The following is a 24,573-nucleotide window of genomic DNA, read 5'->3' as shown; positions in this document are numbered from 1 at the left end:
TGAGATAGTTTCCATTTTACATGCATCGATTCATTACTTTCGATCGCTGGATTGGGAAGTTATGCATCGCAAAGTTTCTTTAAGAAGCCGGGGCCTAGACCAACTCTAATGAACCACCCGTAGCATTCTCAATCTGAAAGTGCACGATGCGTCAATGCCTGATTTTAGGTAGCTATAAAGCTTGTACGTATTTTTCGTCTAGCATTTAACTGGTATATGATCAAATACGACACACCATGAAACGGTTTCCTATCAGACAGCCCAATCTCTGGCGTCGTCGACAAGTAATCTCTAGGGATAGGGACGGGTGATCTCTGCTGGTCCGGGATTTTTAGCATGGCAAGGACTACGGCGCATCCTCGCTGCCGCGGCTAGCAAGGATGAGGACAAGGAGGAAGACGATGACGACAAAGAGGAGGACGACGTGCTTCCCGCTATGGTGAAGCAAGAGGCGCTCGTCCCCGATGGCTACGATGAGGCAGCCGTCATCGCCCGAGCCATGTGGAAGAGTCCAAGGCCAAGGAGGATGTGATGTGGCCATCGGTCGGCCTAGACGAGGTCGTTCGCCTCACGACGATGGTGGCTGTCCACATCGCTTCGTAGGTAACCGCGTGGGACAGTCAAATGGTGCCTTCACCTCCGTAGTACGTGCTTCTTCCGACTCGGCTGTTGTACGCGCCGCATCTGCCACACTACGCGTTGCCGCAGCCATAGAACGGGTGTCGATGATTCCTACGTGGGTGTAATAGGGGCCTTGGATGCCTCCACCGTCCGTCGACCTCACTGCCGATGATGTAGAAGATGGCTGCGCTAGAAGCTAGGGATTAGTTTTAAAAAAATCCTATGTAAATTATATTTGATTGAATACAATATTTTCATAATTTCGTGTCCTTCTAACTTACATTTGAATTCAGTTTGAATTGTTGTCTGTGGCCAACGGGTCAAAATGGCCAGCGTGAATCAAATGGGTCGTGTTGCTATGGGAACAGATCTGGTAGGTCGGACTATCGAAATTATATTCGCGGCGCGAACCAAACGAACCAAAATGAAATGAATGTGTAACTGTTTTAGGTCGCCTCGTTGGAGATGCCTTACAACCGCGAAGAACGGGGGTCTTGTGGTACTTCCGTATTCGGTCGAGCGTGCACAAGATCATGAGCCAAAGCCGCCAACGACTCTTCCACGCTTTTTAGTGCATGTTGCTTCTCTCATAATTGTACAAGCATGGTTAGCAAATTAAGTGTACTGCAAAAGTTAATGAAATTAAAAAACAAGCATGTATCTAAGAACTTGTATCACCATTTTTTGTTCCGTTGTTGTCAGCATGGGCGTAAGAATATACTGATAAAGATGATCAGACATCATGTTAGTGAACCATTGCATCGTCTTGTCGCAGTGGTCATGAATCCTTACCTGATCTTTTCGCCGGCGCTTGGCGACAGCCGCTTTAACCACAATGATGCCGTGTGTGGATTGCGGTCGTGTCGTAACACTGCTAGATTATATCATGTCCTATATCTACAAACACTGACCCGAGAGACAAATATGTTAACTTAAAATCACCCTTTTTCTATATCCATTAGGTACATATTATTTGTTAACTATTATGTAAAAGATTATAACAGTTAACGAGAAATATGTTAACTTTCAGCATGTACCGATTGGTGTTCTTTGTGCTTGATTCCATTTTCTGGTCAATCTTCAATGATAATTTTGGTGTAGAGTAAGAAGACAATCTTCAATGCCAAACTTGGTGTAAAGTTAATGCCCTGCGCACCCGCGCACACACAAATGATGGCATAATATTATGGTGTAGATCAAAGGGAAACGAAGATAACCCAAATAGATGCAACTGTATTAAAGGTTGCATTGATATATTGAGCATAACAACATGCATCAAGCCAATATAAACCAAAATAAGGTGCCTTTGACATGATCATTGAGTGTGTCGTAGCTCATTAGTGAAGGCAACCTAAAGCGAAGTAAGGTTCTTTGAAATTCATTAATACAATGAGCTTATGATAGAGCCATAAGTTTATTAAAGATATAAATACAAACAAAGAATACCATGTCATCTTGCGAGGAAAGACATCAGAGAAAGTAAGAAGATGATGCAAGTGTTTATGGTGACATGGTTTGATGACTCCGGCCTAATTACGGAGTAAAATAAAATATTGATGTTTTGTATTTCGTACCAATGCACGGTTGTGCACAACGCTAGATGATAGAACAAAAATATATAAAAATGTATATGCTGACGAAATAATTTAAGAAACCGTAGCAACGCACGGGCATTCAACTAGTAGTGCCAGTTTTCGCGAAGGTCCATTTCAGCGTGTTCTACTTGCGGCAAGTGTTGTTTTTCTCCTTCACCGTGTCTTCTGGTTTCTGTCGCTTTCGCCGTCACCCGGTCTGCAATTCTGCAAACATGTTCCCCAAGTATCTTAATGAGGACCGAATTATATTGTGAACTTTCACTTTTAAGTTTCTCGTGTGGAGATTTTGGAAATTATATCTCACTTTTCTGGGTTTTAAGAAACTTTTTTCGTACTTCTACAACTCCTAAGTAATTTCAATACACCATTTGGGGACATGAGGGGTGGAAGATGCACTTTTCTTTTCCTTTTATATTTTAATCAAAAATTTGAATTTTTTATCTTCAGAACCGTTTTCACTTTTATGTTCCTCACGTCGAGATTCTCAAAATTATATCTCATGTAGAATTTAAAACTAGATCACATGTTGATATGTTTCGATAAACTCTATTTTTCTTCTAAATTACTGCATTGTGTGAGTGTATTCCTTTTTCAAAGTATTTGTACTTTAGGTGTATATACTTTGTACTTCCATTTTAGCATAATTGTGTCTTTTCTTTTAGTTAAGAACGGCGTTCACATTTTGGTTAAGCCAAAGAAGGAGATCATGTAAGAGGATAGTGCGGCTGAGTTCGTGGAAGCGAGCTGGCCGAATAGACAACATGAATATCAAAGTTGACGCTCCCACGGCTGCCAAAGAAAGGGCCAAAGCATTGGCAATGGCTGCCCTAGTTTAGGCATACGCTTACGCCGAGGCCATGGCCGCCCAAGCGGCGCTTATTGCCAACGGCAAGGGGTTTGCCAACACCCTGGTTGTCATGTTACGTGCTCGTTAGCGTACAAGCCCCGCGCTTGTCAGGTTACATGCCGACGGCATCCCGCTTGTCTAGGGACAAGTCGCTAGAGATCGGCGAGTCTTTCCCGCCCACGCCGGCCAATCCTAACATTTAACTCAACATCCCTATGAGCTGGTTGTCCGTGAGCGTGCAAAGGAAGCTGGTGAAACGCTTGTCGCCGGATGCCCTACCCATCACTCGCAACCTGCTCGACCAAATGCCGGCGCAGCCCAGTTCACCCTCCCAACCGATATATTCTTCTATTTTGCTAACGTCAATCCGTTCATATATCTAGCATTCTTGCGTCTTACCCAATGGCATGTGTACAAGACCTTCTTCGATGGAGATGGGGCCATGGAGGCCATGATGAATGAAGGAGGAGGCACCGAGACCCAACATGTCACCCAATTCGACACACAAACAACCTTGATTGGTATTGAGGACGAGCTATTATTCGATGCGAGCCCGTTGCTCTCTCCCAAAGGCTTGCTCCCCAAGCCACAGGATGGTCCAGGAGGACTAGAGGCTACACCGAGCTTTAGGATGTGCCTTTGCAAGGCGTGGATGGAGATTGGACATGGTCCAATTTGTGGTGCCCAATAAAAGGGTGGCACATTTTGGAGGAAGATCTACAACACTATTTCCACGAGCAAAAACACTTGGGTGATCACCCTTTTATGAGTGATTGTATCGATGACTCTCATAAAAAGGTGGTGGTTGTTGATTCAAAAGCAATGCACCAAGTTCAACACCCCATACAACTAGATGAAAAAGCAAAAAGTTAATTTTCTATTTTTAGCTCTTAATTAAAATTATTTAACGTTTGAAATGTGAGCATGAAATTGGCTAAATTTACGAGGGCGCCGACCAAATGCGATGTGCCGTTGAGATCCCTGGCAACTACAAACCGATGCCGACCTCTTTCGTATCTGCGTAGCGTAAACAAACCCAAACGATCGTCCGTCGATCATAGATAGGAAAAACCACAATCGGCCCATTATGTCACGCGGAGAGGAACAACTACCACGTTCTCTCCCGCTCCAACCCTAGCCCCCACCACACCCTCCTCCTCCCGCCGCCGGGGGAAGCCCGGGTGGCATGGCAGTGGTGGGGGGTCATCTCCTGTTGCGCCGGGTAGTGACTCGGCTTGGATTTTACTAGGGTTTTAAGGGACATCGTCGGGATGGTGGAGGCGGCGTCGCATCGGAATAAGGGTGCTGGAGCTCGATCCCCATCTCGGAGAGGCTACTTGTGGCGGCATCGGCGAGCTGCTGGTCTGGCGTCCTCTTAGATCTAGCACCACCGTCTTCCTTTTTAGGGTTGTTTGTGTTCTTCTCGTGGTGTGCGGTTGTCGTGTCTTGCAGCTTCTTCCGGCCCACCTTGGTGGCGAGGGGAGGAGGCGGCTCAATGTGTCGACGCCTAAACCTGTCAGATGGTGGAGCATTCTGTTGGTGGTTTGAGTCTACTGCTTGGGGATGTTCATTTGGAGGTACTGCTTTCTCTTCCACATCTCCTGCATGCCCGATGGTCTGGAAAAGATTCTTAGCTCTCATCCCCCGGGGTGGACACCCCTAAGGTGTCCAAAGCCCAGTATGGCGATGACGGAGGGGGTGATACGATTGTATTGGAAGATGTGTCGTTTCTGGATCCGGTCCATGTACTTGGTTGGTCACGACGAGGACGATGGCTTTGATTGCATTTTGGAAGTACGATGCGAGGTCCTTCTTGCAAAATTCTAGGATCATATTGTATTTTTCTTTATTTTTGGATTTGTTTGTAATCGGTTTCGCCAATAAATTTCATCAGTTGTTATCTAAAAAAAACCCAAACGATCAGATTAACTGTCTGAAATCTGTTCGACCGTTGGGATTGGCCTTACCGGGCTGTAACCGGTCAGGCAACCAAAACACCCATAACACAGACAGGTGTTGCTTCTCCTTGATCGAGCATGTCGCAAGCGACCACAGAAGCATTATATTTATGTTTTATTCGTAGTGCAGGTTGGAAATGGAAGCAAAGAACCAGCGTCGCGATGGATACGTGTAGGTGCAGTTTTACTAATTTTCGGTCCAAAGTAGTTTTTTGTTTGTTTGTGTGCTAATAGTCTTCTGATCTTAGGTACTTACGTTACGTATAACAATCAATCTAGTATCAGTCATCCTCCATAAATTCCACATTTTCTGATGTTTCCCAGTTGATTGAATCATGAGATCGAAGTAATTTGCAATCCCTGCTTAGTGTTAGCTCCTCGTAAATGACCCCGTACCAACATGGGTGTAAAAATTTTGTTCGAGCTATCACTATATATATTAAACGAAATCACTGACGTGATATCTGATAGCTCATCCACAGGTTCCGTTTCAAAAAAAGAAAAAAAAAGCTCATCCACAGGTGATCGATGTGAAACCCTGGAGGTAATCCGCTCTCTTCTCAGGGTTATCGCTCAGATATTCTTATCACCCCAGCCGCCTCTAGTTACTGATCTTATACTTACCCAATATAAGAATGGCAAAAACTTAACATTTGCAGTAATTTATTTGCACGCCAAACACGCGGCAGCGCGGTCAGTTATCAGAGGATGTAAAAAATGACAATACATCGTACTGTCCTAACCGGCTGTCCCGTCGATACCATCAGCATTTTCCCTCATCGTGTTCCACGAGAAAATATTTGGCCACTTCCTCTTCTGTACGGAAAATCTAAAGAACGTCCAGACGGATAGATGCATTCTTGGACTGGACTGGAACAGGACAATTCATACAGTTTAATTTATTTTCAAGCATACAGTTTAAGATTCTTTCTGTTTTTGCCTCCAGGATACCTGCATAGCCATTTATTCCACCTCAAGCTATTCATTTTCTTCTCCAGCTCCATCTTGTTCCTTCCTGAGCATGGCGTATCTCTCTCGTTGAGCTAGTAATTTATCACACAGTGGCACGGAATTTGCTCCATAGAACGAAAACCTGGATGGTCTGACATTATATATGTTCTGGTATATAGTCTTACTCAAAGTCGAATCTCCTTGCATTTCTATATAATAGTAAAGATTCTGGGGTGATGAACTGAACTACTCCCCATTAGACGGACCTTAGACATAGGATCCATGTTAGATGAAACTATTTCATATTAATAGTGCGTTTGAGACTCGATTTGAAATCTTATGCTCTGATAGCATAGTAGACGGATGTGATAACCAACTATTTCAGAAGTCCAATGGGCTAGACAACATAATTTAACACTCCCCACGAAAAAAGATTACTTCCTTCCACATTTGAACATATGATGCGACGGTGATAGTTCATCGAGCCTACAAACAAGAGGCAACTTAGTTAGCAAAATTCTTGCTATGTCCACAATAGAGACACGTAGACATCAAGCCAGCACCAATCGGCCCCCTTTTCTCTCCCCCGTGAACAGTAGTGAGAGAGGCGACTCCAGTTTCCTCCCTTTTCTCGCCGGCGAGCCGCGGGTTCTCTCCCCCTCCGCCGGCCGCTCCGGCGGCGGGAGGGTGGGGGAACCCCGGATCTCTGCTCTGGCTTGTAAATAGGGTAGGATTAGGTAGGTCTTCGGCCGGCATCGCTGTGGAGGTGGTGGTGATGTCGGGGCGAGGTGTGGTGCCGCCGATCCTTCCCCTCTCCGACGGCGTCCTGGGTGGCGTCGTGGGGGATCTGGCGGCTTTTGGTGCTCGGAGGTCTTCGGGTCTTCTGAGCCTCCGTTCCCTGCATCTGGCCGGCAAGGCGTCGGCGCCGACCAGATGCGATGGGGATTCCGTCCTCCGGCTTCGTCCTCGTTCCGCTGTTGCCTCCTCCAGCGGCGGCGGGAAGCTTGTGAGGTGGTGTGTAGGAGGATTAGCGGCGCCAGCAAGCAGGCTTCGCCGTCTTCGTCGGCGGTGGAGGAGTCTAGGCGGTGGTGCAGTTGGTGGGAGAGGGTGCTGGTCGTGGTCGTTCACCGTCTCAGGTCCTGTCACGGCGTGGCAGGCGGATCTTGCGGCCGTTCTTCATGCGTGGAGGTGCTCTCGGGTTGCGGCTTCGAGGTGGTTCGGTTCCTTCTGCTCCGACGACGGCGGTGCGGCTGATGCTTTGCGTTGCGTCGTGTACTCTTTTCGTATGTATTTGGCTGTTCCTGTATCGGTGTTTGTACTCTGTTTCTGATGAATACATGCGAAATTTCAAAAAAAAAAAAAAAAAGAGACACGTAGACATCATAGGGTACTGTGTTTATGAAAGCTTCACATCATCCTTATCTTCACTCCACCTCCAAACTCCACTTTATCTCTATGATCTAGAGTTATAAAATTGTGGTTGGCTAACAAGCCTCCTGGATTGAAATCTAAATTTGAGACATTTTGTTCGGAAGCATATAAATTACCAATTTTATGTTTTCTATTTTCCCTTGTAGATAATGTCGAGTTCTTGTGTCTATCAATGGTTTGCTTGTTTTCTGTTTTTTCTTGATTTGCATCATCTCTATTTTAGCACGTGATGCCTATATGAATGCGTATCTTTCACATGTTATTATTTTGCATCTTCATATCTCATTGATGAATTGCTATTGTCCACTACAAATTAAAAGAGAAAATAGTCAAGTGAACACATGAACCCCTGTCCACTTTTTGTCATAAGAAACACATTTATCTTGCTTTTATCTTGTTTTCTATTTCCTGCACTATTTAATTCGAAAATATAAAAATATTTATTTTTCTTATTTGCATCCAAAACACCAAAAACAACCAACCATTTTACTTCTTTTACTTAGTTACTTTATTCTATCTAGTTTTTTTACTTACGCGAAATGTTGTGCTTTACAACAACACAACGAAAGTTGGGACACAAGTCTTTTATTTTATTTTGCAGAATTGCTAAAAAAGAGAGGGAGAGATTACTCTTTCCTCGGTTTCCCGATAGTTTGATATAAACCCTCGAGTCATCCTTGTGGGGAAAATACTCAGCTAACACAACAATCTACATTTGGAGTCCCAACGTCATCAGTGTTTCATGTGAAACTGACCGCTAAAGTGGTAATCCTAGATCATACACGTGGAGGAAGGTTGTTACCATTTCCACGTCATGAAGAAGCGGATAAAAATTCATCGATGTGAAAGGCCTAGGTTTTAACACAATACAAGAGGAATCATACGATTAACATATTGAGTAAAATATCTTTAAGCATGCATATTCGAACAAGTATTCACAAAATATGTTGAAAAAACAATGGATAACCATACGATAGAAATATGTGTAGTTTGTTGCGACAAAAAAAGGTTGCATTCTCTTGGAAAATATCAATGTAGATCTTGTTGCCGAACTCATCCTTGTGGGCTTTGCAGAAGACGGACATTGATATATCGATCAATTATGGAATGGTCCTACTGGATTCACTTCGAGAAATTGCATCTTGTTGGTTCACACCTAATTGTGGTCTCAATCGTATTCTATTGAAGAGCACATCCATACATTGATGCTCGCGCGCGGGCCTTGTCATATTATGAATACACGATTGGTGCGCCTTACTGGACTGTATAATACCTGAGCGTGATAGATGCCACCACCTGTCCTATCATTGGTGATTTGCTTGCATGCCCCTGGCTGAGATTAGCATACTTTGGTCGGTGTGCCATCCGTTGGAAGAGATAGCCGAGATAAATTTTACTCCCTCCAGTTTAATGAATAAGACATCATCGTTTTGTGTGTTTTTAACTAAGAAATATTTTAAATATATAAACATTACTCACACAAAATTAGCATCATTAGGAAGTATTTTCCAATACAAATCCGAAGATACTACTACCTCCGATTCAAGGAATAAGGCTTCCTCGTTTTACGTGTTTTTCGTTTGACTATGAATTACTCTAAATATATAAAGATTGTTTGTATGAAATTAACATCATTAGAAAGTGCTTTTCAATACGAATCCAACGATACTAATTACATATAATATAACCAAGATTTTGTTGTTCAATTTGTATGGTCAAAGTTCGTCTTGGAATACGCGTGCGCCTTATTCCTTGGGACGGAGGTAGTAATTAACATACACTATAATTAATATCTTGGTCAAAGTTCGTCTTGAAATGTGTGTGTCTTATTCACTAAAATAGAGGTAGTATGATTCAATCAAGGAATCAATTGTTTCCGTGTGAGTAAAATTTAGAACTAGTACAATGGAGGTTTAGTACGTATTTGGTTTATTGGGAGTTGAAATGCTTGGTTTTATTGTCTAAACTTAGGATCCAAAGTTACAACGGAGTATTTGAGTGTGTAGGGGTTCTAATGTTAGTTTCTGTTTTGAGCCGCGACCTATGATTTTTAACACCTTTTTGGAGCTGTGATATAAGGAGGCCGGAATTTCCGAGAGGTCCAGGCCGAAAAATCAGCCTTAGAGCAGGTCTAACAGACCCCGTAAAAGGGGCAAACCCGTATAATAACCGCCGATTTGAGGGTTTCGGCTCTTCCCGGCTGTCTAGCACGCCCCGTAAAAACGGCCCCGCATCATTTTTTGTTGTTTTGGATTACGGGGCGGGTCGTCGCCCGCTACTTGTGCGGGGTGGGAGCGGGGATAGTGGGCGAAACCAGTATCCCAATTCCGAAAGCGCGCGCGGACATTTCAGTTCCCTCCACCCGTTTTCCCCGCGCGCCGCCGCAGCCACCCGCGCGCCGCCACCCAAATCCGTCAGATCCGCGCCCCTCCGCCGTCCGCCGAGCCGCGGCGAGCTGCGTCGACGCCCGCCGCACCTCCGCCGCACCCCCGCCGAAGGTCCGCGTCCCTCCGCGCGCTCCGCCGCCCTCCCGCCGTGGTCTTCTCCGCCGTTTTTCGCCGGTGAGTATTCCACCGCGTTCTTCTTCGTTGCCGCCGGTAAAATGGTCGGATTTGGGGCTGATGTATGGTACACCGTGGTAGATGGCTTCGGAGGATGTGCACATGGCGGATTTGGACGACGTCGACCGATTGGTCCTCGTCGGATTCCGACGATTCGGACATCGACAAGTTGCTCAACGACGACGAGACCATTTGTTTAATTCTTCCATTAGAACATTTGTTGACATTTCCGAAAAACATTATTGTAATAATTATGACGATTATTGTGTGATGTAAAACATTTATTTTATGTGAATGGTGTGTTGGTTCTAATATGCAATTTGTCAAAAAAAAACCTGTTTTGAGGGGTTGAAAACCCGGACGAGCTAGCAGACCCCGTATCCCCATCCCGTAAAACAGAATATTTTGTTTTACCGGGTGGAGATACGGGGTCTGCTAGCTCGTCCGAGTTTTCGGCCGGTGAAAAGTGAATACAGGGTCCTCTACTCGCGTTTTAACGGTTGAAAAAATACGGGGCCTGTTAGATATGCTCTTAGCAGACAGTGAAAAATCAGTCCTACCAATGGGCCGCACGACGTCCTCCCTATATAATTCCTCTGATGGAATTGATCGCTATGCAAATAAGAAGTGATGGCTAGCTCGATCTCCTGGGTCCTGCTACTCTCATCGGCCCTGCTAGCCGCAACCGCCTACATCGGCCGCGACGCCGGCCAAGCGGCCGGAAACGTCGCCACCACGCACCTCCACTTCTACATGCACGACGCCTACGACGGCCCGTTTCCCACGGCCGCGCTCGTCGTCACCGGACGAGCGCCGCTCTCATTGCCGCCTGACGCTAACGCCGCCGGTGAGGCAACGCCTCCCTCCGCCCACAGTCGCAGGTTCGGCGACATCGCCGTGATGAACAACGCGCTCACGGAGGGGCCTGAGCGCGGCAGCGCGCGCGTCGGCACGGCACAGGGGTTCACCGTGCGCGTCGCGGAGCACGGCGCCGTGAACGACCTGAGCCTGTACCTGGTTTTCCAGGCCGGCGAGTACGCGGGCAGCTCGCTGTCGGTGAAGGGCAGGGTAGATACCGACACCGGGGTGCGCGAGTCGGTGGTCATCGGCGGCACCGGCCGCTTCCGGTTCGCCAGGGGCTACGCGCTCAGCAGGAGCTACGACTACGACTTGGCCAATGGAGGCGTCGTGGAGATCGACGTGTACGTTCAGCTGCCACCAGTTTAACCATCTGCTTCTCTCTGTGTTCGCCGCATGACGTCGAGTGTGCTTACTGAATTTGAAACAATGGCGTTCCAGGAAATAAATACTGTATACATAATTCGCTATGTGGTCGGTACTCCCTAGCTGGCCGACTTCGGCAGCGAATAGTGAGGTGTCTGCGCCTACAGATCGGCGAGGTCCCGATCTGCTCCCTATTTGATGCAGATACAACCATTCCAACTAGATCGACCATATATAGAAGGAAATGGATTGCTGGCATACCTGGCCATGGGCAGCCCGGCCCGAGGCCCGGCCCGAAGCCCGGCCCGAAAAACTCGGGCCTGGGCCGAGAAATGTTGGCCCGACACCCGGGCCTACGGCCCGGCTCACGGCCTGATGGCCCGACGAGCTTGGTGGGTATTTGGCCGGGCCGGGCTTAGGCCGGATTTTTCTGCATCAGGCTTACCTCGGGCCGGCCCGAGGCCCGGCCCGGCCCGACACATGCCCAGCTATAATTGCTGGGCAGCTGGCAAATAAAGACCACCTTTTGTATTGTGCTCCGAATTAGCACGCATACATATGTAATCTATGTGTTCTTATGAAGAAGTAGCACAAAGCGTTGATACGGTTATACTTTCTCCGTTCTTTTTTAATTGACTCAAATTTAGTACCAATTTTTACTAAATCCGAGTCAATTAAAAGAGATCGGAGGAAGTATTTGACATATTTTTTAGGCCATGCATTGAGAAGTTCACTACTTTAAATCTTGTTGACAGGGCGGAACCATATACATGGGCGGAGCCAGGATGAGAATTAAGAGGGGGCAAAAATGTGCTTATTGAAGAAAAAATATTTTTTAAGTGGGGGCAAAGCTCTATTTAAGCTAGACTTTACAAAGAGATTACAAATTTAAGTGGGGGCAGCTGCTCCCCTTGCCAATAGGCTAGATCCGCCCATGACCATATATATGGGGCGGAGAAGGTGCCGGCTCTAGATTTTCAGAGACCCCAGGGCAAACTCTTTTAATGGGCCCTATGGAAGAAAAATGTGGGTTCCACACACAATGGATAAAATCGTTGTAAATCCTTAAGCATCGATAATTTTTATTAGTTGCAATGCAAATATTTGATATTTTTCCTGCTATTGTTCTGAGCCAACTACCATATAAGTTACGACGCACAAAAAAGAGAAATAAGATGCTAAGAGCATCTCCAGCCGCGTCCCCCAAACCGTCCCCTAAAGGGCGCCGGATCGAGCGTTTGGAGGACGTGTTTTGTTCGTGCCACGTTTGGGGGACGTCGCTCCCCAGCCGCGTCCTCCAAACGCCGCCCCCAAACATTAAAAATAATTTAAATAGATAGAAGAAAACTCTTTACTATAATATTCAAATCGGTTCAACTTAAAATTACATATAAAACTTCAAAAAAACATAATTAAATTACATATAAATTATTTTAAACTACTTCGTCTTCTTCTTCGATGATGGCCCCGCCTCGTCGTCGTCATCACGGTGGCGCTTTCTGCTCGTCACCTCTTCCGAAGAGGCGGTGTCGGCCGACTCGTCGGAGGAACTAGTGTCCTCCTCGTCGTCGCCGGTGCTCACCGGCTTCGCCTTGGCCTTGGCCTTGACCTTGGCATTGGCCTTCGCTTTCGCGTCCGCCTCCGCCTTCGCACGGGCCGCCGCCGCCTCCTCTGACCCCAGCCATTCCTCCTCGCTGTCAAGTGCCGGCAGGGAATCATCACCGCTGCTGGACGTCTGGGTTCTGTCCCACCAATGGCGAAATCCAGCAGACTTGCCCTCGCTGGAGGTGTCGGATGGAAGCTGCGAGATGTGGCTCATCGTCGCTGGAAGCTTGGATCAATGGCGGACGGTTGAAGATCCGAAAGCGCCTACGTACGGGTCTTCTTATTGAGCGCGGATGAACGGCGGCGCAGAAGTCGAAGAGAGCGGCGGTTGCTCTTCCGAGTAGTCCGCGCTCCATTCCGGCGGTTGGGGCATCGGGGGACGCGGTTGCCAATGCGACGGTTCCGCTTCCGGGCAATTGCACCGTCGCTACGTAGGCGGCGGTTGAGCATCCGAGCCGCTGACGGGTCGGGCCCGCGTCGCTTTGCCTTGCTTTTCGTTGTGTCCGGCGTGCCCGGAGCGTCCCCTGTGGGACGGGGACGGGCTCGGGGCGCCGGACACCGTATGTGGGCGCGCCGAACAAAAATGAGCTTTGGAGGACGCAGCTGGAACGGTTTTTTTGTCCGGCCCGCCCCAAATCGTTTTGGGGACGCTTTGGGAGACGCGGCTGGAGATGCTCTAACAAACATCCAAGCGATGTAACTAGATCTAACTATCTTCTTCAATTGTCAACTGAGTGAACCGATGAACGCTACCAGGCGGAAGCAGCTGCAAGTGTGTTGCAAAAAGAAAGACAACTCGATTGTCAGATGGCAACCGGGAACAGCAAAAAAAATTAGAGCGTTGGTGGTCCAGGAAATACCGATTGATCACTTAGTTACTCTCTCCCTAATTCAAGAATAGACACGAGCGCACGGCAAAGATACGATTCACGGCAACGACGGAAGAGGCCGCACGGCAAAGAAAGGTGCACGGCAATGATCCAACACACCGCACGGCAAAGATTCGGTGCACGGCAAAGGCGTTAGGCATTGCCGTGCAACGTTGGCGCACGGCAAAGCAACCTTTGCCTAGTGTTTTTAACAAACGCACGGTAAAGAAGGCTTTGCCTAGTGTAAGCGCACAGCAAAGGTGTAAAAACTGGATTTCTTCTCATCTCAAAAGGTATGGCGTGACATAGTTATCACCAAACAAAAACTTAGCCTAGTAGCAAGGTCGCATGCTTTCCCTACGCTGTGTTCTAGGTTTGATTCCCAGACCAGCCAAATTGTACATTTTTTTAGATAAAACATGTTTGGCACACGGCAAAGAAGCGACCTTTGCCGTGCGGCGTCGCACGGCAAAGCCTTTGCCGTGCAATATTGGCGAGTCACACGGACCTTTGCCGTGCATATAGGACCCTTTGCCGTGCAAATAGTTGCACGGCAAAGATATATTTTCCCATAGTGATTCCTAACCCTAGGGCAAAACAGGGTCCATTCCGCGTTCCCAATGTGTGGGAAACTAAGAAGCGATTGTGGGGGGGGGCGGGGGGGGGAATTAAGGAATCCGGCCTAGGAAACGAAAGCGAACGAAAGGTCTTTTGTATCTGTGTCTAATGGGAGCCCGGAGCCCCTATATGCCGACATGGTTGGTGTGTACCACCCACTACACACCCCACCTCGGGTAAGTTCAATCGGCCCAATTTCCCTTTTTCTTAATTTTTCATTTTTTCTATAGCGAAAATTTTGAAATTTGAATATTTTTCGAGGTTGACAATTTTTTTAAAAATGGATATTTTTCAAAATTTAATTTTTGATATTTGAACATTTCTAAAAATGAATATATTATTAAAAATTTAAAACTATTCGATATCTGAACATTTTTCGAGATTGAACATTTTCGAAAATAGTTTTTCAAAAAAAAAATACGTTTCCAAATTTGAAACTTTTCAAATTTTAAATTTTTTCATTTAAACCTTTTTTCAAATCTGAAAATTCATATAATCTGCACAATTTTGAAAATTGTACGTTATTTTGAATCTTAACAATTTTCAAATCTTAAAAAAGAAACATAAAGACAAAAGAAACAAAAAAAAAAGGGGAAAAAAACAGAAAAAACGTCAACGCCTAACTAAGCCGGTCCATACCACGCGTGGGGAGGGTCCGACTTCAGTGTGCATACATGATAGATGGGCCTCTTTTCTTTATATTCTAGGTTGCATCTACTAACCAATGTTGGTCTCGTATTCTATACTTAGTCTGGTGTATTTGACATGAGCCCCTAGTTTTTTTTTTTTTTGCCCCAAACCGTCGCCAGAATCAGCCTTGAGTATGAAGTCCAAGTCATAGTTAGTCTGTAGTATTAGAGCATCTCCAACAGACGCGCTAAAAGCCCCGCGCGGCAAAAAAACCGCCGGTTTGCCGCGCGCGGGCGCTGTCGCGCTGCTCCAGCGGAGGCGGGAAAAAGGCGCGCGCCCTAAAAAATTTGCCACCCACGCGCTTTCGCGCTATCCCGCGCGGGAAACTTGCCGCGTGCGCTGCCGCGCGCGCTATAAACACGCCACGCGCGAACGCGTCCAACTGTCACTTCCTCCACGCGTCTGTCTCCCTCCTCGCCTCTCTCCCTCCCGCACCGCTCCACCTCCGGCCGCTCCGCCTCCGACCGCGTCGCCTCCGCGAGATGCCTCCGCGCCGCCGCCCCTCCTCCGGCTACCACGGCGTCCGGGCGCGGCCGAGCGGCCGGTTAGACGCGGAAATCCGCTCCGGCGAGGAGAGGATCCGCCTCGACACGTTCGACACCGCGCACGAGGCGGCGCGGGCGTACGACGCCGTCGCCTGGCGGCTCGGCCGCTCCCGGGGGACGATGAACTTCCACGACGTCTTCACGCGGGAGCAAGCGGAGATGTTGGCGCCGCCGCCGCCGATGATCACGCGCGAACAGCAGCGCCGACATCGGGAGCTGGAGCAGCACCTCCTCATCGCCGAGCGCGACGAGGCCCTGCGCCTCGAATGGGCGCGCCGCTTCCCCGAGGACGTCACCGCCACGGAGGCCTTCTACGCGCAGAAGGAGGAGGAGAAGGCGGCGATGAAAGCGAAGAAAAAGGCGAGCCGCGAGAAGCGCCGCGCCGAGTCCGCGGCGAGGAAGAAGGAGAGGGCCGAGGCGGCGGCGAGGAGGAAGGAGGAAAAGAAGAACAGCGCAGGGCCGTCGACCATCGTCCTCTCCTCCTCCTCCTCCGACTTTCAGTGGACGACGACGTCGACGCCGGTGTTGGACACGACACTGAGCAGCTCCGACTTCGACTCCCAGTCGAAGGAGTAGTTTATTTTAGTATTTTCGTTTAAATGTCGCATTGTATCGTTGCACTTTTAAAATATATTCGTATTTTCGATCATATTTTCATAGTTCGTTTGATGAATTTTCAAAAAAAACGGTCGGATTAGCAGTTTGTGACGCGCGCGCGCTGCAAAATAGAGCCTCTGCCGGAGGTGCGTTTTTCGCACACCAACGCGCGCTGCAAAATAGAGCCTCTGCCGGAGGCAAATTCGCTATGCCGCGCGCCAGCGATATACAGCACGCCCAATCGCCGGTATAGCGCGCCGCGATTTAGCGCGTCTGTTGTAGATGCTCTTAGGCAAGTGTGCCCTACATGTCGACTGCGTTTTGTCTCGGAATTAATCGATCAGTTTGGCTCTTGGAAGTTGGATCTGCTCAATCAGTATTTTATACCTGCTAATGTGTCTGAAATAGTAAATCTCGCACCTTCCTCTAGACTTGGACCAGATCATCTTGCTTGGGCCCCTGTTAAACATGGTATCTTTACGGTGCGTAGTGCATATGACCTTGTTATGGATGAAGTCTGGCATGCCTCGACGGAATCGTCTAGTTCAGCTCCGAATGGTATGCGAAAAATCTGGGACCTCATCTGGAAATCTTCTGTCCCTCCAAAGGTACAAAATTTTGCTTGGCGCCTAGCCACAGATTCTCTTCCGACATGAAAAAATAAATGCAAACGTAAGCTCGAAGTTACTGATCAATGCCCGGTTTGTGGTACTGAAACAGAAGACAATTTCCATCCCTTTGTTAGATGTCCACTGGCTCGACAACTCTGGAATTTCATGGCAGAAAAATGGGTTTTACCAGCTTTGGATTCTACTAGTACAAATGCCCGTGCGTTGCTACGGGTACTCAAATTTCATTTCGCACATAAATAATTCACAACTCACTATAAAATAATAAAAATAACTTTTATCTATTCTGAGAAAAAAAAGCATGATAATCATATGTATAAGTCAATGAACTTTTGCCCTCCATGTGGTTCCATATAATAAATGTTTGCCCTCCATGTGGTTCCATACAATTTATCCCTTTCTTTCGAGCACTACTCGAACATCAATCAGGAATTCCAAGCCAATTTGCCATCATCAAGGCAATTCTGAGCATGCATCACCCAAAACGTATAATCATATTCACACGTTCCCCAGACGAAGCCTCCTCTCTACGCCTCTTGACACAAGTAGATGCTGCCTCCGCACTCCCATATGCTCAGCACCCTTCTTTAAATATCTAAATACAATAAGGAAATCATTTCTGGTAAAGTAAGAGGGAAAACTACAGCTGTATTTAGCTTAATTTCGTATCTTTACAAAGATAGTTAAAATGCCCGTGCGTTGCCACGGAAAAACGAAATATGGAGAAAGATGGTTTTATTTTTTGGTGCAAGCATGGTGACTTCAAGTTTTTGAATACGCCATACTATATACCGGCATTTTTACCCCTCTTACTAACCCTCTGAAGACCAACAACCCTCTTACTAACCCTCTAAGGACCAACAACACACATATTTTTTCTGTTCCTTTTGACCCACATATTCTGGATAAGATGTACCCACAAATTATGATTCTACCAATTCATGTTGGAAGGGAGGATATATGTTAAAAATTAAAAATAGCCCATGAAAATGTGTCTCCTTAAATCATATCGGACGATTTTAGTCAAATTTGTAATACTCAATGGACAAACTCCTACTCAGCTTCCGCAGTTGTGTTCATATATTTTACAGGAGAGGCATATATGCAATTATAATTACATTACTTGATTTGAACAAGCGACTAAAGTAAAGATTCAGTCGGCTCATCTTGAAAGACTTGCATAAAAAATCAAGGATCCAGATTTTGACAACAATTTGCAAAATATTTCACTTACAAAGTTAAGAGTCAGCCTAAATACCCATCAGCTACGGATGCAATTGTGTGTCAAGAACTTAAGTAGATTTCACAGAAATCACATTGTGTATTACACATTGCCTAGCAGGTCTGATAGCCAAAACTGAACCTAAAAAAAATACTACCAAAGACACAAATCTTCATTTGTTAATGCCAACCTCTTGGCATGCACACTCTCTTAGAAAATGATTAAGCATATTCAGTGCAAGGAAACTGAGGCAAGATTGTAAAAACTAAGATGAGATGTGTTGAATGAACCCTTATAGTGGATTTTGTTTAAGGCATAAACAATACTTCAAACACCTACAACTTCATATATGGAATTCATTCTGAAACGTACAGAAGTTTTACTATCAAATGGAATACTACATTTTAGAAGATATCTAAACCGATGTAGATTGAATAAATAATTTAGGCGATGCAATTATCTTAAAGGGAGGAAGACGACACAACCACTCGCACCAATTTTCATTTCAGAAATTAAGCCCATATTTTGCATGTCTTCCTTGTACCAACATTGAAAGGAGAAAAACCTAACTAACCAGGCAATCATAAGATAAATGAGTATCAGCAAAAAAAGAGGATCAACTTATCCTTCCTGCCTTTCTACTTAGCTTCTCATCTTCATCTCCGAGGTCAACTTGACTTGTTTCCTTTATTCTCTTGTGGATCGGGGCACCCATGACCTTCACCCTGTGCACCGCCAAGCATAAAGGGTGCACACTGGCGATCCACATGTGCGGCCGTGCTGCCACCTATCGGAGGGCAGGCCATGCATGCGCACCCACTTGTCCCCGGGTTCCTCACCGGTGTGGATTTTCACATGCGCTGGTCTTGTTCGACGTCCAGCTCGGCCTTGTCAAGCCCTTGTGCAAGCGCTGCCTCACATTAAAAAAACAAAATAATCAAGAAAATGGGAAAATACCATGGATAGCTTCTTAAAAGGGTGACAAGAATTTGAAATAACAAACCTATTCATGTTGGATTGCTCGACTATGATATTCTCCGCACATGAAAAAACAAAAAAATAAGTCGCTATGTTTGGAAAAACTCTTATCTGATGCAATCACAACACATGACTACAAACATACACAATTATACTTAAGTTATATATTGACAAACTTAACTGTGCCTGGTTCGTACGTCTAAATGATGACACTGGGGATGACAAAAGATAGGAAAACATATTGTTTGTCTGAACTAATGGCACAGAGAAGTAATCACAGCTGGTTTTCTAATACTAAACTAATGGCACATAGAAGTAAAAAAATCTGAACTAATGGAAAGAGATTAAAGTGGCATTTGTAAGTTCTTTCCACGTAGTACTATAATCCTGAAAAGGAGTACCATAGTTGATATGCTCCACCAACTTATCTACCACACTTTCAGGATACAACATCAGTATTACTAAATAACAGGTTTGAAAAATCTTGCAGCTCAAAAAGAAGATTTGGAAAATCTTAGGTAGGGTAGAGAATCATATGATAAATCTTAGGTGATAAATCATTCAGTAGAACAATATGGTGTTGTTGATGACTTGATGTGTGAAATCCCTGAAATCATGGAGTCTCGTGGACTTTCCTCCAGTCCTATGTGGTTGATTTGGTGTGTTGATGAGTTGATATGTGAAATCCCCGGAATCATGGAGTCTGACGGAAAAATGTACGTGATTTGGTGGAAGGGTAAAAATGTCTTATTGAAATTATGTTGGATGAAATCTCGTACCGGAGGAAACAGAACACATGTTTGTTCAATACATGCTTCATTTTGATAGGGACACCTATATATCTGATAGCCATACTAATAGGTCTAAGATGGTTAAAACAACCACAAGTCGTGCCGATCCCGAGATGGTCATGGGCGGCCAAAGCCTCATGGAACACCTTGTCCGACTCTGGGTCGAGGAGCGCCATGCTCTCCTTGAAGAGCGCCGCACCGTGCACATGCTCAAATGGCGACGGCAATGGTGGTGAGACGTCCTTCTTGAACCAGTCGGCAAGCCCCAAGGCGGCCTCCAAGTAATGTCGTGAGCTCGTGGCGAGCACGATTGCCTTCTGGCTAGCCTCACCGTCGACGACTATGCCATCTACCAGGAGGTACGATATATACCGCGTTAAGGCAGTAGACCCCTGCATCGGGTGCCTTGACGTTCACAAGGCACAGCTTGCCTTGTGGCCTCTCATCTACCATCCATCCAGATCCAAAGGCAACAAATGGATCAAGACTAAATCAACCAGTTGACTACCAGACCCAGCTTCATCCTCATACGCTCGAGGATCGACGCAACTCCCACCCGCTGCAGCGGATAGAGATCGGCGCGGCGCTCGCGCCGCCGGTAAGGAATAGAGCTCCGGCGGCCTTGCCATTCAGAGCTCTGCGGGAAGGCCAGAGGCCTAGTCCAACTGCTCCTCCATGGTGAGCTCCGACGCCCACCTCATGCTGCTCCGTCCGCCTCCCCGACGGCTGCTTCCACCCGTTCCTACGACCCTCCCACCAATGGCGGCCCGCTCCGTTCATCACGGGCTTCCTGGAGCTCACAGGCAACATGAGCAAATGAACAATAATGCTCTGGACCTTGATGGCTACTGGCGGCAGCTGCTGGCGGCGTCTACCGGCAAGAGGATTCGACATGTGCAGAGGACTTCGCCGGAGCGGGGCACAGGGCGTCGTCGAGTTGGGGCGAGACGGGGCAGAGCGAAGGAGCCAGTCGTAGTGGGCGCGAAGGGCATGCCAGCGTCGTATTCTCCGGCTGCAGCCGCCCGAGGTCCCTCCCGTCCTTCTCCCACAGTCCCACGACGGCGCCGGCGGCAGAGCTCTGCACAGGAAGCCGGCGCAACTTTTCCCCCTTTCCGCGTCGAGGACGAAGCTGGGTCGGTGGTGACTCATCTGGTAAACTGGTTAATTTAGTCTTCTATTTGTTGCCGTTGGATCTGCATGGATGGTGGATGAGAGGCCACAAGGCAAGCTGTGCCTTGTGAACGTCAAGGCACCCGATCTCTGTCCCCCGACGTGACCAGCATCCGCAAGAGACGATCGAGGTATGGCGTCTTCGACGGCGGGAGGGACAGTGCGGTGACCAGATCGGGCAGCGATGTCGTGCCACCGAGACGGTGGATCGCAGTAGGGATGCCCAGCTGGATTGCGCACCTGAGTGCCATGGGCGTGAGGAAGCACAGGCTCTGGCGCCACAGGTCGGCCTGCGCCTGGATAAGCTGGGCGTCGGTGGGCACTGCCATGGTGGGGACCTGAGCTGCCATTGCTTTGTCGATCTTTGAACGCAGTGTCTTGTGTGTGTGGAATAAACTGCTTAGGCGGGAGCACATATATATACCATGCAAAAGCTACTTGTACGTACTAGTACCTACCAGAACTTAGTGTTGATGTAATTATTCGCTCGTCGAAAACGCCCATGCTATTGATTCAGTCTTTCTTCTTGGAAAATATTGATCCAGCTTATCTACGCACGAAAAAGCGTGAGTGTGGATTATTAGAGCAGGTGCGCGGTGCACATGCAAAATTTGTCTTCTTCCTATGAATTTGTTTGGATGAGAGAGCCACATGAGAGAAAAGAGTTGCCTGCATGAGAGAAGGTTTTGTCTTTTATGGAAGAGATGACTCCGAATTTTGGATTATGTGCATGCAAGAGAGAGAGTGGAACTAGGAAAAGTCAAAGCCACAGAATCTCAAAGAAAAATGGAGGGTGGAGATACCCGTGCGCAGGGCGCACCTGCGCTGTTACACTTTTTCCTTAGATACATAGAAATCTAGGTAAATCTGAATCATTTATTTTCAGATGAAGGGAGTAAAGTTTTTGTTTGTTGAAGAGAAAGCATTAAGGAAAGCACTATGATATTCATAAGCTCAAGCTTGCGGTATTTTTTTTTTTTTGGAGCAACCGGCAGGAGCACTACCTTTTCATTAAGCACGAGGGAACAACAAGGACCAAACTGTACAAAGAGAGGGCATTTTTAGATTAAGGTGGTAAAATGCCCAGAACCCACCATGAAGGACGAGCTACCAAAAAAGAGAACTAAGCCGGATCGGCCGGGATGGCCGTGCCGAAGCCATTTATAGCACGATCCCTTTGGAGGATATCCTCGTTTGCTATGCTTGCGACCTCAAGGTAGGTAAGACGTTGTCCAGTGAAAATGTGCCGGTTTCGTTCCTTCCAAGCGTTCCAGAGCACAAATAAGAACCGGCCGCTGATGCGCTTCTTTTCTTTCTGTGGCTTTTCCTTTATCTTGTCGTTCCACCAGTCAGATATGGATTGGAAGTCAAGGCGTCGGTCATCAGAGGAGTGGCCATCCCAAGATTTGACAAGGTTCCAGACAGCCGCCGTGAACGGGCAGTTTCTGCAAAGGTGGTCAGCTGTCTCAGGATCGCTGAGGCACAATGGGCATCGAGGGTCGTGAGGCCATCCTTGGATGGCAAGCATATCGGCGGTAAGGAGCTTTCCATGAAGGGCTAGCCAGCCAAACAACTTGCATTTGGGCTCGGCGTGTGCCCACCAAATCTTCATGGCATCGAAGCGGGCATGGGAGCCAAGGAATTGTGCCTCGTAGGCGGAGCTAGCGGTGTAGGTTGAATCGGCATTAAGCATCTAGACGATGGTGTCCGGAAACTCGGGGGCAAGGTTGATGGAGTGAACGGCCTCCCAAACGTCGATATATTGCGCCAGCTGTTGAGGCGAGTTGAGGGACGCGACAGAGCGGATCCAGTTGTTTTCACTTAGCTCTTTGGCTACCGTACGGTTCTTCCTCGTGGCAATTCTGTAGAGGTCGGGCGCCCATTGAGATAGAGGGCCCCGAGCATACCAGTTGTCGTGCCAGAATTTGGCCGTCTCCCCGTTTCCAATGGTAACTTTAGTGGCGGCTCTGAAGAGGGACATGTCGGTGTCGTCGCATGAAAGTTTTGAGCCAGACCAATCGCGGTCCGGATCAGTCCACTGGAGCCAAGGCCAACGTAATCGTAGGGCACGTCCAGATCTCTCAATGTCCGGAATGCCGAGGCCCCCCAGCTTCTTTGGCCTGCATATCGTTCTCCAATTCACAAGAGCTTTCCCCTGGGCGGCATGTTCGCCCTCTTCACCGGCCCAGACGAATGTCCTAGCAATCTTGTTGATCCTCTCACGAGCCCATTTTGGCAGAGGAATGGCAGTGGCGTGGTAAGTGCTAGTGGCCATGAGCACCGTCTTCGCAAGGATGACCCTTCCAGGTCTAGCAAGGTTCTTGCCGATCCAACCCGGGAGCTTTCCGGCGATCTTGTCGATTAGGGGCTGTAGGTCCACCTTCCGAAGACGGCGAAAATGCAGAGGGAGCCCCAAATATATGCCAGGGAAGCAGGCAAGCTTCGCGGGAAAGTTATTGAGAATTTCCTGAAGGTCCACGTCAGCACAGCGCACCGGGAAAATTTCCGTCTTGGTCATGTTGGTGACAAGTCCACTGGCCTTTCCGAAGCAGTCTAGAATGGAAGAGATGGCGCGAAGGTCCTCCTTACTGGGGTTTACGAAGATTCCAGCGTCGTCCGCATAAAGAGAGATGCGGCATCGGTTGGTCCTAGAGCGTATGGGACTCAGAATGCCCAATTGAGTGGCCGAGGAAAGGATGCGTTGTAGGGGGTCGATGGCGAGGATGAAAAGCATGGGTGATAGCGGATCCCCCTGTCTGAGACCGCGGGCGTGGCAGAAAGGGGTGCCAGGTTCACCATTTAGCAACACTCTGGACGTGGCCGAGGAGAGGGAAAGACACACCCAGTCCCGCCAAGCTTGGCCAAACCCCAGCGCTGACATGACGTCAAGAAGGTAAGCCCATCCTACGGAATCGAAGGCCTTGGAGATATCAAGCTTGAGGAATAGGCTCGGGGTCTTGTTAGCATGAAGTTCCCGTATGAGGTTTTGAACATGTAAGAAGTTGTCGTGAATGCTTCTTTTCTTGATGAAGGCGCTTTGGCACTTGGAGACGATATCTGGGAGCATTGGAGCCAGGCGGTTGGCCAGAAGCTTGGAGAAAATCTTTGAAAGACTATGGATGAGGCTAATCGGCCTGTAGTCGCCCACTGAAGTGGCCTCAGCTTTCTTGGGGATGAGGATGATGTTGGCGGAGTTGACAAGGCTGGCACAGCCCACCCGAAGATGGGACATGTGCATGATGGCGGCGATAATGTCATTCTTGCGGTATATATTTTCTTTCCTATTTTGAGTCCGAGCAGCAATGTGTCTGCTGTTGGTTGCAGTGTGGAGCCCAAAGGCCCTAATTATCCTAACAGAAACCAATAGACATCGTCATAAAAACTAGATAACGTTTTCTGAGGTCCATTGACTACCAATCTACTATTTATAAAAGTGGTTGAGAACACTAGCAACTTCTAAATTAATTTATAGTATGTTACATGTGCTAACAAAGTTGATCAACATACACAATTATGCAACATATTGCCCACAAAAATTCTACCGTACATCCTCCTCTCATTTGCATAAACAGCAAGTCAGAAATTCAATCCGCACTGGACTCACTATGGGAAAAACAGGGGCTGCCGTGCAGCAAATCATTGTTTGTGAGCCCACGCACGGTAAAGATTTC

The 24,573-nt window shown here is 47.4% G+C and overlaps 3 protein-coding genes across 3 annotated transcripts; 2 read left to right on the top strand and 1 right to left on the bottom strand.

Moving 5' to 3' along the window:
* The first annotated feature begins 10,563 nt into the window (after positions 1-10,563).
* LOC127293904 (dirigent protein 1-like) lies at positions 10,564-11,292 on the top strand. Its single transcript, XM_051323613.2, has one exon. It carries the CDS (start codon positions 10,595-10,597, stop codon positions 11,189-11,191), a length of 597 nt encoding a protein of 198 aa, XP_051179573.1. The 5' UTR covers positions 10,564-10,594; the 3' UTR covers positions 11,192-11,292.
* A 4,160-nt stretch (positions 11,293-15,452) lies between these two features.
* On the top strand, positions 15,453-16,091 carry LOC127347192 (uncharacterized). The gene is made up of 2 exons (XM_051373407.1): positions 15,453-15,926; positions 16,017-16,091. Exons 1-2 carry the CDS (start codon positions 15,453-15,455, stop codon positions 16,089-16,091), a joined length of 549 nt encoding a protein of 182 aa, XP_051229367.1.
* A 5,934-nt stretch (positions 16,092-22,025) lies between these two features.
* LOC139839123 (uncharacterized) lies at positions 22,026-22,595 on the bottom strand. Its single transcript, XM_071829169.1, has one exon. It carries the CDS (start codon positions 22,593-22,595, stop codon positions 22,026-22,028), a length of 570 nt encoding a protein of 189 aa, XP_071685270.1.
* Positions 22,596-24,573: the final 1,978 nt, after the last annotated feature.

The sequence above is a fragment of the Lolium perenne genome, chromosome 4 (genome assembly GCF_019359855.2).
Source record: "Lolium perenne isolate Kyuss_39 chromosome 4, Kyuss_2.0, whole genome shotgun sequence".
Classification (NCBI taxonomy): domain Eukaryota; kingdom Viridiplantae; phylum Streptophyta; class Magnoliopsida; order Poales; family Poaceae; genus Lolium; species Lolium perenne.
The sequence above is the reverse complement of the archived record's forward strand: the minus strand, read 5'-3'. Positions and strand labels throughout refer to the sequence as shown.

What these genes read in the sequence shown, in the direction of transcription:
- LOC127293904 (XM_051323613.2), top strand. Translation starts at nt 10,595, where the DNA reads ATGGCTAGCTCGATCTCCTGGGTCCTGCTACTCTCATCGGCCCTGCTA.
- LOC127347192 (XM_051373407.1), top strand. Translation starts at nt 15,453, where the DNA reads ATGCCTCCGCGCCGCCGCCCCTCCTCCGGCTACCACGGCGTCCGGGCG. An exon ending in CGGCGAGGAAGAAGGAGAGG is followed by an intron (nt 15,927 to 16,016) that starts GCCGAGGCGGCG and finishes TCCGACTTTCAG; the next exon opens with TGGACGACGACGTCGACGCC.
- LOC139839123 (XM_071829169.1), bottom strand. Translation starts at nt 22,595, where the DNA reads ATGCTTAATGCCGATTCAACCTACACCGCTAGCTCCGCCTACGAGGCA.